Here is a 15,302-nt window from a genome sequence, read left to right as displayed (position 1 = left end):
TACAATATGTTTATTCTTTTACTCTGTCTCATTGTGGGCCAGATAAAACCCACAATGGACACAAAAAAAGAAAAGGAAACAAATAGATATTAAAAAAGCTACAGAAATAATTGAAGAAATACAAAATTCTTCATTTTTTGTCCATGTCACATCTTATGAATAAAAGTCTTATGGTGGAGTCAATATATTGTTGTAGGCTTGTCTGCATCGATATGTGAAAGGTAAAAAATTTTCCTTTGATGATGGCACAATTATAAAAATATATATTAATATTAATAGTTTCTATCTACTTTGCTCATCTCATAATTCCAACTAAGCTTTAGTTTTGCAGAGTACATTATTTTGCTTCTAAATTAACAACAAAAATATCTTTACATTGTAAAAAAAAAGAAAAAAAAAAAAAATAATTTTCATGACATTTATCAAAGTGATAATTGCATTATTAGTTATTCATTAAGAAATTTTCTTAATAATATTTTTACAGGATATTAAATTACTGATACTTTTTGATCGTTGTCATATCTAAGACAGATATAATGATATTAACTTAAGATTTATTACTTGCATTATCTAAGAGATAACACTCCTTTCAATTCATATTAATATTCAATTTCAGTAAAATTATTTCTAAGGTTTATTAAAATAGCAGCAGAAGGAAAAATTATGAAGTACAAAACTTGTATGAGAAATCCTCCAAAAATTATAGTTAATAAAATATTTTAATGTAAGTAGAATAAATATGAAAGACATTCATCACATTAACAGAATAATTAAATGTAAATAAAACTGTAACATATCTAATTGACATAATTTAACAATGGAAGTAAATGTAAAGTTTATTAAACAATAAAGCCTTCATATAGGGCCATCAATTAATTTTGTGTGCAGTTTAAAGGAAAAGGGGAATCACAAAAAGTATTTCACTGTACACAAAAGAAAAGAAGAAACAAAGACATTGTTTATGTAAACGTGTATAGCATACAAATTTGTTCTTGTAAGCCTGCTTACTATCAGGTCAGTCCATAAATTCATGTGTATTTTTATCTACAAAAAAAGCAGCAAAAACTTTTAATTAAATTTTATTTCAATCTATAATGTATTCACCATTATTTTGTACAATTTCTTGCCATCTTAATGATAGCTTTTTAATTCCGTCTTCGTAAAATGAGTTCGGTTTTCAAATCAAAGTATTCAGAAATAGCCTTTTTTACATTGTTCTCATCCTCAAAAGTTTTCCCTTTTAAAAAATTCTGCAAACTGCAAAAAAGATGATAATCACTGGGAGCAATATCTGGCGAATATGGTGGATGAGGTAAAATTTTCCAGTTGTAGCTTTCAAGTTTCTGTACAGTTATTTTTGCAGCGTGTGGTCTGGCATTCTTATGCTGCAAGAGAACCTGCTTTCTGTTCACTAACGACGGTCGATATTTTTTCAATTTTTCATTTAAATGCTCTAATTGCTCACAATACATTTGAGCTGCAATTGTTTGATTAGGTTCTAACAGCTCAAAGTGAATTACACCTGACATATCCCACCAAACAGACAAAAGAATTTTTTTTGGATGCAACCCACCTTTTGCAGTCGGTTTTGGCTGCTTGTCGCGATCCATCCATTGTCTTTTTCTCATCACATTATTATAGAGGATCCATTTTTCGTCTCCAGTAACCAGCCTACCAAAAAAAGGTTCTAAAGCAATATGGGATAAAAGAGACATGCAAATGTTTACACGTTGTTGTCGGTTAGCTATTGACAGTTCATGTGGTATCCATTTTCCTAGCTTTGAAACTTTTCCGATTTGTTGTAGGTGTCTATGAACAGTTCCATGGGATGAATTTAAACGTTCCACAATTTCATCAACTGTTAAAGATGGTTCTGCTTCAACTAGTGTAGAGAGAGCATCATCATCAAAGTCAACGGGTCTTCCAGTACGAGCCTTATCCTCCACACTAAAATCATTGTTTCTAAATCTTTCAAATCACTTCTGTGCAGTCCTTGCACCAATTACAATTTGATTATGTACAGTATTTATTTTTTTGGCTGCATTTGTAGCATTCTCACCACTTAAAAATAAAAAGTATAAAACATGTCTTTTATATTCATCCATTAGGAAAATAAACAACTGAAATGTTCACAATTCTGAACAGTACTGAAATGTTCACAATTCTGAACAGTATTATATGAATGAGATCCAATTTAACACTTCAGTGTAAAAATTATCACATTAGACACATTTTTAACAGCAAAACAAGATTTATCTCAAGGTCATAAAAATGGGCATGGACTTATGGACTGGCCTGATAGCTATGTGAATAAACTATCTGTTGGGAAATATTTGCATAACATTTTTAAGTCATTTCTTCAAAATCAAGGGGTCCATGACCTATTGAGCATGTAATTAAAGGAATGAGAATTTACCAAAAGTATATCATTGTACACAGTACACACTGTACACAGCTCCAAGTTAAAATATTTGATAAACTAGATGTGAAGTGACCTCGAAATACAGAGTTAACAAATGTAAAGTTTTCTTCATGATATTAAGATATTAACATAATCCAATAATTCGACAGATCATTTGTAGTTAATTAATTAAATTGAGTTACGAGTTGTTATAATATATTGTATAGTCAAAGATCTAAAAGCCATTATTATGAACTGCTTTAATGATTTCCAACCATCAATATGAAAGAGTCTAAAGCATGGAAACAATTCAAATTTGTGCAAAGAATGGAAGGGTGCATACTTATAATATCTAACTAGCACAGGTAGTTTCCTGACCCTTCTATGCATAGCAATTCATCAATTTAATTTTATAATAATAAAATGAAAACTGATCAAATATTAATTTCATGTTTCATACACACACACACACCACTGTACATATGTAAATGGAGCATTTATCAACATCAAATTAACTTTTTATATTTAGCCTACTTAAAATAATTATTCAATGATTATATGCTCATATACTATACATTACTGCAAAGTAAATAAACTGAACTGATAGGAAAAAAAAAAAAAATTTATTTTTGCAGAAAAATCAAAGGTTATTTATATACCTAAACACAAAAGATGAAATATAACAAACAAAAATAATATCAGATGTTTTAAGTCTATATGTAAATTTTAGCCCCAGACGAAACAGATATCAATCAAATTATTCAGGTGTATCTATGTATGAAGTTTGACGAATGTCGTAAGAAATTTTTATTCCGAAATACTTCCATTATTATTATTTGGAGGGATATTTTCAACATTTGGATAAAAATATACGAGTTAATAAAATATCAACTTTTAAAATTTATATTTAAATATTTTATGAATATCTTTTTAAATATATTACATGTGAGCTTGTAAACACTTAATAACTACCAATTTAGTTTTTTTTTTTCATATCATACCTTGTATATGGCCTTTAATTATGATAGTGTCAATTTACAAAAATTTCTCATACTTTTTCTGTAATAATATATTATGCATACGAATGAAACTCAATTTGGTGCATTATTAAATTAGATTATCATACATTTATCAGAATTATGTAAAAAAAAAAAAAAAAGATAGCAGAATGCAGAATCAGAAAGATACAAGCATATCCATGGGTGTAGATACATAATGAACAGAGGGATATACCACAATATTTTTGTACCAGCAAATTGACCGTCTTCCTAATACAAAGTCAAAGCAAGTACACTGCATACAACCGATACACCTAAGTTTGTACGTTCACTCAAAACACGACAAACAAAAACCATTCTTATGATGACACCGGCATCTAATGAAAGGCAGGGGAAGCAGAACTTAATTATTCTCGCTCCTTGTTGTTGGCCTCCCCACGTATACATGGATAGACACCAACATCCTTTCGTAACAGACAGACTTGACTAAATATGCAATACATTTCATTTATAAATCTCAGTGGAAGCGTAATCACTTGACCTTGGTTATACAAGTTATAACAATGAAATATTTAACATTTATTATCCTTTGTGGAGTGATGTAAGGATTAATTAACGCAATAACGTATAAAACTCTCTTGATATTTACATGTAATGAGAAGTGCATTGACTTTTAAATGCTGTAAACAATCCATATCGACTCAAACAGGTTAAAAGTCCATTGATGTGGATTATTTATTAATAAATTGTCTTCGGCAGCATGAAAAGTAGACTAACACAGTATAGTAGCATAGAATGTGTGTACATGTATGAAGAATTACTTATAAATATGCATAAGCATGACTTTACAGCTCTTATACATCTGTATACTTTCATAATGGTAACTTAATGTCTCAATAATTAATTAACGACAGCATAATCAAAAGTTACACCTACCGTACGATTCTGTCATAGTTTAATCGAGATTATATAATAATACATCAAGTATATTAATCCCGTTTATTCCATTTAAAACGTAAATATCGACAGACGATCGAAGCGACAGATATCACTTGTGACGTATTTACTTTACCACATCCACCTAGAGGACGAAGTTTGCGAAAATGAAATGTTTTTGTTATATTTTCTTAATTAAAAAAGTTTTATTATTAAGTTATTATAAAATTAATTAATTTTATTAAAACTATAATATAAATATTGATAACGTTCGATACGAGAATTATCGCTGCCGATGTATTTATTTCGTAGTAGTTAGAAACTGTAAAAATGAAATTTTTGTTCAGAATACTTTTAATAAAATATTATTATTAAGTTATTTATTTTTATTAAAATTTAAACATTAATTTTTATTAAGATATGAATTTAGTTAAAAATAATAATTTTTGGCGATTTTTTCCTCGGAAATACGCAGTAATCCGACATTTATATCAGTCAAAATAAAGATGACGGTAGGTCTATTTAATATCGATTTGTTTACTTAAATAATTGGATGTTTTGTAAATGAAATGAATTTTTCGTATTATTAATGAAATTAACAATTATTTTTTTTGTATATAAAGCCATTTCGTAGTTAAAAATTGCTTTGATGTATTGACAAATGACTTGTTCTTATTCATTCGAAGAAATGTGGCTCTTTCTGGCATTTATTTTGTATTGCATCTTGCCATTGGATAAAGTCTCGTGATGCATTTTGCGTTGCATCTTGGTATTGGATAAAGTCCTGTGACGCAATGGAAGTGAAGAGCTGGAAACCCGACAAGATTATTTCTATATATGCTTCATATATAGAAATAATCTTGTCGGGTTTCAAGCTTTTCACTTGGCCAATTTAATAGCATCAATGCTTCATTGATGCTATTAAATTTTGGTATTTATAAGATCAGAAGGGTGGGGAGATGGGCAACCATACAATCCTTCATTTCACATATGAAAACACCAATATGCCATTAAGAAGTTGCTCCCATTGATAGCCTTAGCTTCTTATTCCTTATATCACTATGTTAGTGTCTGTTTTTACTCTCTCCGCCCTTTGGTCACTAAGATGGTCTCTTAGCAAGCCCATTATGGGTTTGGCCATGCACACGATGGGGCGGCCGAGTAGTGAGAGATGGGGCCTGATGTATCCAGATGGACCATCCCTGAAATGTTTTTGGGGATTTTTCGTAAGATTTGACTTAAACAATTTTATTGATGATTATTATATAATAAAGAGAAAATAGTTGTCACATTTTCTTGTTAAGTTTAATTCACACTGAGAGCAAATTGCTGGTGAAAGTGAAAAAACAGAGCATCATACACGACATTGTTTTTGGTGAATTTTACCATTTTGCAAAATGCTCAGAAGTTCAGAACTGTAAAACTTCTTTGCCACTTATCAGTGTCATTTGTTGTCAGGTGTTTCTGGTGGTTCTTAAGATGGTTACAAAATCAATCACACAATAGAGTTGACATTAAAATTAATGTGATATTCTTGCAATTCACACCTTTTACACATTTCTCTCACCCAACACCCTTTTATTCCGGCTGTTAGATATAACAGAGGGAAAGTATGGCAATTCAGCAAAAAATAACCTCCCAGACCTTGATACAAAAACCTTTAAAAAGTGCAGCCTAGTTTTGGCCAGTTTGAATGGCCTTCCTCAAGAACAGAAAAATCAAATGATTCTGATTTCCATAATGGAATTTGTTTTGGAACTTTTGGATGTTTGAAACATTTGGAAAAGTGAATAAAAAGGCCTCATTTTAAAGGTTTTTGTGTTAAGATTTGTATAACCTCCCAGACTTTTACATTTTTGGACTCAGATTTTGAAACATTGAAAAATGCAAAAAAAAATTTAGGGTTTTGTATATATGGACGTTTGTGTGTGTTGGCACAATTTTGTTTATCCTCTTTGAAGCTTAATAACTTTTGTGCTTTTTGTTGAAAATTTCTGAAACTTGGCAGGAAGGTTTGTTTACTAGGAAGATTGATGCAATTAAATTTTAATGATTAAAGTCTGAGGGGGTTGGGAGATAAAGGAGGTCGTGTGTATCTCCAGTAGAATTGGACTTAATGGCAATTTTACTAATTATTAGCATTTATAATTTTTTATAAAACTCATCCCTACCCTCAAAATTAAGCTTTTTGCCATTTTATAATAATTCAAAATATAAAAAGTTTTTAATTATAAAATATCATATAACAGATGGTTTTACACAAGCAATTTTAAATGTTGCTGCGAACATTAAGCAACTTGTTGCTGGATGTTTTTTTAACATATCTTTCATTTTTTTTTGTAACAGATATGCAACAGTAGTTAAAAAAAAGAATGTTGGAAGTGTTTTATTTTTACCCACAACATTTATCTCTTGCTTGTAAATGATTAGCTGTTCAAACTTTGAAATCACTTTCTACTTTTCACTATTTCTTCAGTGTGAACTAAGCTACTGCAGCTTCAAATTATCCAAGACTTATAAAAAAAAACTTTGAATTAAACAGTTAATTTTTACATTATATTTATTAGGAAACCCAAGGGAAATTTGTAGAATTTGAATTAACCAAGTTTGAATTAAAGAAGTTCAGCTGTATTACCAAGCATATGAGGAGCACAACCTCAGACACCAAGGCCCTTGAAACCTGAAGTGGAAATTTGTCAATTACAAGGACCAAAGCACTATCCAAAGCTTGATGATCCTGTTTTGAGATCAATTCTCCTAATGTTATATATTTGTGTTATTTTAACCAATCACAGTGATTTTGTAAATTGTAAAATTTTTTGTAATATAACTGCATTTGACATTTATTTTAGAGAGGCATTCAGTTTTTTAACATTAAATAGGATGAAGACTATTAAAGATGACCAAAAATGTTAGTTTTTCGCTTAATAAAGTTCTTTTTGTTGCCGTACAATGTTGTATGTGGATGACTGTATTGCTAAAGTACTCACTCTGTGAATTATTAGTTAGAAATAGAAATCAGAATATTTTGGTGCCATTACATTTGCAGTTTGAAGATAATTTAATGAATAATTACCATTAAATTAAAATAAGTATAATTAAATGATGAAGAAAAATGTTAGTTTTCTATCTTGCAGTGAAATATGTGAACCTAATATTATCTATAGTTAAACTACTGTTATGGAAGAACAACAAATATTAAACTATACAAAAGCTTCTGAATGTATAACTCTCCCTTTTTCTTGATATAATCAAATCCTGGAGTAGTGTTGACATATTCAGGTTGGCATAGCTAGGAGAATTTCTGATGATTTGACCAGATTTTTACAAGCCTTCCAGGGCAGCAGGATTTGGAGGATTCAGATTACTTTATCCCTTCAGTTATTCAATTTACTTGTTTGATACTTTTACAAATGATTTGACAGGCAAATTACCTCTAATTTGATACAAAATTTATTAGAGATCAAACAGTTGGTCTTTAAGATGACTGATTTAATTTATTTAGTGTTGAATCTAATTTTTTTTATTGTTTGATTTGCATCTGTTGTTAGTATGAAGCCAAATTATAATGGTAAAATAATTTTTAGAAGATTTAAGTTAAAATTTTTTAGATTTTAACAAACATATTTGTACATTATTTATTTATATACCGTTACCGGCAAAACCCGATTTTAACGCCAAACTAGTTTGGTGTAAGCGTGTCAGGCCAGACTAATTTAGAATTATTATTCAAGTATATTAATGGGTGGCGTAAAGTGCATACTCTAGGTAACCACCAATGGCAAGCACTTCTGACTGTTCCGTGCTCCTGACGGACTCCTCCCGGAGGGGAGCTGTCAGCAGGAACTGCCCAAGTGTTTAACGTCACTAGTTATTGATTCACGGTAGTTCTTGAATAAAAATCAAACAAAGAGTATATAAAAGTATATTAGTATATAAAAAAACAGTATCAACAGTAAAATATCAATTAGATGAATAAATATTGTTCATCTAATTAATTGCCTTTTATTTTAACCATTAATATACTTGAATACTAATTCTAAACTAGTTTGGCTTAGGCAAAACTAGTTTGGCATAAAATTGGATTTTGCCGGTAACACATACATAAAAATTATTCTAATTAAGTATGTTTTACTTTCAGACTTTCATAAGTTAATATGTATTATATTATTGTTTTAATTTTATAGTCTGAAGTTGAAGAAACATTAAAAAGAATTCAGTCTCATAAAGGAGTAGTTGGTGTTATTGTTACCAATAGTGAAGGTGAATATGATTAGCTTCATTATTAAATAAATAAAAAAGAAAATAACTAAAATTTTCTAAAGTATTTTAATATAAATATAAACAACCAGTAATCTGATTATTTGACAAATACCAAGTGAACTGCTGGATTATATTGGTTAGGATAAAGCTACTATTTCAATGTATCAAGAGATGGTGGCATAACTGCCTACCTCTAGGCAAAATTACAAAGAATATTATATTTATTAATAGTAGCATATTCTAGCCTGATATAATCCAGTAATTCATTTGGTGTATTTTTAATGTTTTAAAAATTATTTTTACATATAAATGTAAGCCAAACATATCTAAAAAAAGGATTGCTTTCACACTAGTTATAGAATTACATTCATTATTACAGAATTTAAAGATAATAGTTTAAACTGCCTGTCCTTAGGGCAAATTCTGTAATTTGGTTAATTAATATTTATTTTAATAGTAGCTTAAAATAATGTAGCTTTTAAATATGGTTTATATTTACACAGACACACAGAATAACAACCACAATTACGCAAGCACACAATCACATGATATTGAGGTAAAGCTGAAAGTCAGTTGAGAGATAATGAAGATCATGGAGATAACATGAAGATCATGGAGATAACATAAGTCTACATAACATAACTGTTAGCAAATATCTGCATGCTAACAGTTATGATTTTGTTTCAACAGCTTAGAACTGGGATAAGTAATGACAAATGGACCATAATTGATTTAAATAGATTAGATGAGACAATAAAATCTTTCTTTCTTACTTAAATAATGTATCATTCTATAGAAAATTTACAGAAAATTAAATAAATTCTTATCATTTTCTTGAAAAATGTATAAGAAAACAGAAAATATAATTTGAACAGTTAGTTTTTACTTTATAATGCTGACAAAAATGTCAAATTATAATTTTTACATTCCTAGCTGTTATACATAACAGAGGGAAAGTATTGTGACTGGTCAAAAAATGAACCCTCTAAGATTTTTATATTTTTGGACTTGGGATCTTGAAACATTGAGAAATGCAAAAAGATTTGGGATTTTTTTCAGTATGTATGAATATGTGTATGGGGGTACGATTTTATTCATCCTCTTTGAAGCTTAATAACTCCTGTGCTATTTGTTGAAATTTTCTGAATTTTTCAGGGAGGTTTGTGTAGGGGGATTGATGCTATTAAATTTTGGTGATTAAAAGTTGAGGGGGTGGTGTCATATCTCAAGTAGGGTGTGACTCAGTGAGAATTTTACTCATTATTAGCATTTACAATTTTTTATAAAACCCATTTCTACTTTCAAAATTAAGTTTTTTGCCATTTTATAATAATTAAGATTATATAAAGCTCTTTTTTAATAAAATATCATAACAGATGGTGCCACCAAATGTTGCCGGTAAGCTACGCAACTCATTGCTGGATTTTTTTAGTATAAATTTGGTCCATCCTTAACACATTTGACTAGTTTTTTTCAGCTAACTGTATTAAGATGTTTCTAATTTACCAATAGGAATTTCTCTTTGAAGAGGATGAAATTTAAATAGAGATTGTTGTTTGGTAAGTGCTCCAATCTCTAGTGTAACATTTCATATTATTTATAAAACAACAATTTATATTTACTATATATGATAAATAATAGTAATTTATTATGTTATTTTTTGTTACAATTGAAAAAATGATTCATGACAAAAAATTGCTCTGAATCATTACATAGTATGAATAAGATTATTATTGTTATAGTTTGACATAAAATATATTTATAATATTTAATTTATATACATTTAAAATAATAGACTTTTAACAAATTGATTATTAGTTTTTACAATAATTTTAAGTTGTATTTAATGTGATTAATATGTATAAATTTATGAAGTGAATAAAGGTGAGCATACAAAATATGTTATACTTTTGTGGTTTTTCTTATAGCATTATATTTTCTTTGTAACTTTTCTTAAAGAGAAGTTAATGTGGGAATAACAATGTTAATCAAGTGATAACTCTCATCCTGCTTCGAATCCAACTTTTCTTCCGGAATATTTTAAATAATCTAATTCTAATTATTAAATTTAATACAAGTTGATCACTTAATCACTTACTTTTAGTCTAAATTACTGTATTTATATCTTCAGGTATACCTTGGGTTATGTCATTTTGAGTTAAGTCATTCTTGATTATATGTCATTTGTCAAAAAAAATATATGGAAAAATAAAAATCAAGTTTAAGTAATCTTACTTGACTTTACATCTGTTTGCCACAAATATTGAATTCATAATATCACTAGAAAAGTGTTAAAAGCACATAAAATCATGTTACTTTTATTCTTATTTATTGTACAGTATATAAAACCATATTAAAATTCAAGTACATTTACATTATATGTTAATATAATCATTATAAATCCTAGAGAACAAAATATGAAACATTTGTGACTCTGTGTTGGCATCTTATTTAACAGTCTTTTAAGAGCTCAATATTGGCATTTTCCATGTAGTTCAAATATCTACTGTTTGGCGTCATTGTCAATATTGGTAAATTTAACATAAATTAGTTTATTTTCTACTATCGCAAAATAATTTTAATAACTGTATTTGTTATTTAACCTTAAAAAATCATCTTATTTTATGTCTTAGAGAGACCACATTCACAAATAAAGAGTCCTTGATGTACTGTAAACATGTACATTTACAAGTATGTATGTACATGTATTTGTAAATTTAGATTACTTTTTTCCCTCTTCTATATTAAAAACTAAAATTTATTTGTTTGTAAGCTTAAAATAGATTCTTATTAGCCATATGTTATTAAAAATGCATTTATAAATAAAATACAGAACTGGGAATGGTTATTTGTGGTTTAGCCTAGTGACAAGTAAATTCGACTTAAGTCATTTTTCAACTTAAGTCGCCTAATGGAACAAATTATAGACGTAAGGTGAGATATATCTGTATATACTTGGTTTACTGCATAAGAATGGTTATGTTTGTATATATTTAAACAACAAACTTATAGTATTTGCATAACAGTAATATAAAAGTAGAACATATATTCAAATATCATAGGATTCTTCATACTATTAAAAAGCTATAAATTAAACTATTTTATATTCACTAGACTACACTGCAACAAGGATGTTTTCAAATGAATAAAATTACACTCAATTGCATTTTTTACATAAATGATAAATTTTTATTTCTTTTTTAAACAGTTTGATCAATTGATGCATATATTGTTGAAATCTAACTTTATCTTTTTTAGGTGTTCCTATTAAAACATCTTTGGATAATACAACTACAACTCAGTATGCTGGTCTTATGACACAACTTGTGGAGAGAGCAAGAAATACAGTAAGAGACATCGATCCTACAAACGATCTTACGTTTCTTCGAATCCGTTCAAAAAAGAATGAAATTATGATTGCACCAGGTATATTTTAATTACTTGTAAATTGTACATGTATTTATATACAGAAATTTTATTCTTATAATTAATTACACATTATTTCAATAGTGCAATAATCATAAGATATTTCTCTTGTTCAATCCGTATGTTGGAACTAGAATTTCTAAAAATATTTTCTTTCAAGAAAACAATTGGAATTGAAATTATGTTTGATGAGATTTTATATACAGGATTTTCCATAAAAAATACTTCCATTTTAAACCATTGTAATTACAGTAGAGTGTCGATAAGTGGAACCAATTGGGGACTGGGGTCCTTCCAGTTAATGATTTGTTCCAGTTTCCAACTTTGTACAAAAAAATACATTAACCTGTCCAATGTTCAAATTTTTCTCCGTTGCGTATCGCTTCGTGTTGAATTTTTGTCGATTTTAAGCCTAACGAAAATTTTTATAATAATCATCGAGGCTATTGTATCGTTAAAAATTATTTCTGCATTTTGTACAAACAAAATAAATATATTAAAGAATATAAAAAACATGAAAATTATACTTTAGAAGTAAATTTAGTATCAAAAACATTCGATTCAGCACGGCACAGTCCGACTGAAAATTGTTCCACTTTCCGGCCATTCCACTTACCGATATTCCCTTATCGACGCTCTACTGTATGTTAATTATTATCCAAGAATTTTGTAATGTCATTAAAACATTGGAAAACCATTCAAGATTTAAATTTGCCCATTGTATGTTCTCAGTTTTCATGTTTTTCACCACACAGAGACATCCAACCAATACTGAAATTTTTCTTTTACTTTTTATGGCATATTCATTGTCACTTCTCCCACGGCAGCTACAATTCTATGGCTTCTGCAGACTATACTGCACGATGATGAATGATTCTGACTTTACTAACTGTGGAACATAAATTACCTTTTCAGTTTTGGAGTCACCATTTTCATTTATGGTGTTTCCTAGAGGCAGTAGACAAGAAGACATTGAAAAGCAAATAGGAGAAAATCTCTCACGGTTACTCTATCAATTGGTGTATGTCATGTACTATACAGTACTTCTTGGATATTAATTAAGATAATTACAGTAATTTAAAATGGTAGCATTTTGGATGACCCTGTATTTTCATTACTAGTCACCTCACAGCCTAATCTTATCAGTGAGAAAAATGTATGTTTATATCAAATTTCACTCTTTTCAAAAACAAAAATCAATTACACTATTTTGATTCTTATTTATTGAAATCATTATTTTGCAGATAAAGAATACCTCCTTATTGTTATCCAGAATCCATCAGAATAGCTAACATTGCAAGCCTGTAAAGTTTATGTGATTAAAATATTTAATTACAAAATATCTTTTCTAAGTATCAAAATTATATATTATTAATGCATTCGAGTCTACAAATTTTGAGTAATGTATTTAAATGTCATAAGAATAATTTCTCACTTAAAAATTTGATATCATAATCAGTTAAATGCTGGAATGGATGCTGACAAGAAACTTGCAATACAGTTCTGATAAAAACACATGCATGTATGGTTATGTCGTTTTGTTTTGTATTATGAAATATAATTTGTATTTTTATTAATGATTATATATAATTTATATAATATTTCAATAACCATTGACTGAATTTTTATCCAAGAAATGTTTTGGATATCTAGATTAAAAAACTGTATTTAAGAAATTATAATAAATCGATTAAAAATTAATTTTGCTGTAAATCACTATGTAGAATAAACGAGCAAGCATTTATTGTGACATAGTCACAATGCTAGGCTGCAATTTTTAATCATTTTTTTAATTTATTTAATTTAAAATATGTTCTCCACCTCAAATTAGTAGTGGCTTGCTCCTGTTCATCCTTTAACAATAGAGTTGTGCTGGTCATCTATCTAACACCTTTTCGGAGAAAATTTTTGAATTGAAATAACATGGCTTCCAGTTTGCCCCATTGAAATAACATGGGAAGTTCGTATATAGTTAATTGGGGCCTCCTGCCCCTAAAGTTTCCATATCTGGTCTCGTCTATTATCTAACTCTGTTCTGGAGATTAAGGAAAGACGGATGACAGTGGGAATTTGTAGGTCTACAATTTTTTCAAATTGTTGCCAATTAGATCAACTGCTGTTTTGATATTAGCTCAGAAGTGATGCAAATGTGTTATTACCATTACTTATTCATAGATAGGTATTGGTACTTATTATAGTACTTAGTTACTACCTGTTAGTGATGTGCAAATCTAGTACTTTTTGAGAAATGGTGTAGATATTCATACTTAGTATTTGTTATTCATTAGGAGGTAACAGGTATTAATGAATAGTTATTGATACTTGGTTGTTCAGTAGTGTGTACCAGAATCAAGTATTGTATTTGTAATTTCTCTTCAAATATTCATAATTTTGTCAGATTTGTGTTTGCTTAGAGCAGTGGTTCCCAACCTTTTATAGGATGCGAAACTCTTTTGTGAGCAATTTTCTTTAGCGAAACACTTACTTAAGTTAATATGAAATACATAAGCTTGTCATCAGTTATTTTATTAGAATTGAGCAGTTATAATTCAAAATCTCTACTCATATTATTAACGCCAATTCTAAGACAGGAAAAAATATACCTAAATAACTTTAATGGGAAACTTGTGCCTGATGTTTTTTACATATTTCATTCAGTTTTTATCATTGCCTTTATCTTATTCGAAACAGTAGTACACTTCATAAGTACGAGTCGTACATATATATTTAAGTTTATGAAAATTTTATGATTTTAATTTTTTGATATTTGGCGGCTCGAATACGATTGTACACTTTCCGATTTGCGATTAAATCTGCGGAACACTTGGGAGATGTTTACGGAACACCGGTTGGGAACCACTGGCTTAGAGGATTTTTTTGTTTTTTAAATATTATGATATTATTATTGTTTTGGTTGAACAGATGCTGTTCTCACTCAGATTAGGAACCATTCAAGTCAGTAGTTTGTGACAGGAGTGATGTTTGTATCTGACGATTGCTGAGATAACAAAGGTTTTCTTTGATGTAAGATTAATCCATCATTTTTCCCCAGTTATCACAAAACTTGTAGGTGGCATACAATAATAATATAGCATTCTTTTAAAATTATATATCATGCACCTTTCGTATTCTGATGCTGATTTTGACAAGAATTTAAATGTTCTAACATGTCGTTACGCAAAATAATGATTGTATTGATTCAGCAACTGACCTTTCTGAAAAATTTGTTGTTTATGCAATTTATTACAATTCATTTTAAATATTTAATACATTAAATA

At 28.8% G+C, this 15,302-nt stretch overlaps 2 protein-coding genes across 2 annotated transcripts in view; one reads left to right on the top strand and one right to left on the bottom strand.

Moving 5' to 3' along the window:
- The window catches only part of LOC136974295 (ras-related protein Rab-4B-like), a 37,091-nt gene extending 32,618 nt beyond the window's left edge, over positions 1–4,473 (bottom strand). The window contains exon 1 of the mRNA XM_067269133.1: positions 4,336–4,473. Within this exon, the coding sequence (XP_067125234.1) occupies positions 4,336–4,351 (16 nt within the window). The 5' untranslated portion in view covers positions 4,352–4,473. The remainder of the gene's footprint in view (positions 1–4,335) is intronic.
- Positions 4,474–4,783: 310 nt separating this feature from the next.
- On the top strand, positions 4,784–13,725 carry robl (roadblock). The gene is made up of 4 exons (XM_067269210.1): positions 4,784–4,847; positions 8,523–8,598; positions 11,857–12,024; positions 13,269–13,725. The coding sequence occupies exons 1-4, from the start codon at positions 4,842–4,844 to the stop codon at positions 13,310–13,312; spliced, it is 294 nt and encodes a 97-aa protein (XP_067125311.1). The 5' UTR covers positions 4,784–4,841; the 3' UTR covers positions 13,313–13,725.
- The last annotated feature ends 1,577 nt before the right edge of the window (positions 13,726–15,302 follow it).

Source organism: Centruroides vittatus, unplaced genomic scaffold (genome assembly GCF_030686945.1).
Source record: "Centruroides vittatus isolate TY-2023 unplaced genomic scaffold, ASM3068694v2 contig_347, whole genome shotgun sequence".
Lineage (NCBI taxonomy): Eukaryota > Metazoa > Arthropoda > Arachnida > Scorpiones > Buthidae > Centruroides > Centruroides vittatus.
Note: the sequence above shows the minus strand (reverse complement) of the source record. Positions and strands in the feature narration are given on the sequence as shown.

Bases quoted from the DNA above. Each gene is read 5' to 3' on its own strand.
- robl (XM_067269210.1), top strand. The intron at 8,599-11,856 runs GTGAATATGATT...TATCTTTTTTAG, and splicing joins TATTGTTACCAATAGTGAAG to GTGTTCCTATTAAAACATCT. The intron at 12,025-13,268 runs GTATATTTTAAT...ATTATTTTGCAG, and splicing joins TGAAATTATGATTGCACCAG to ATAAAGAATACCTCCTTATT.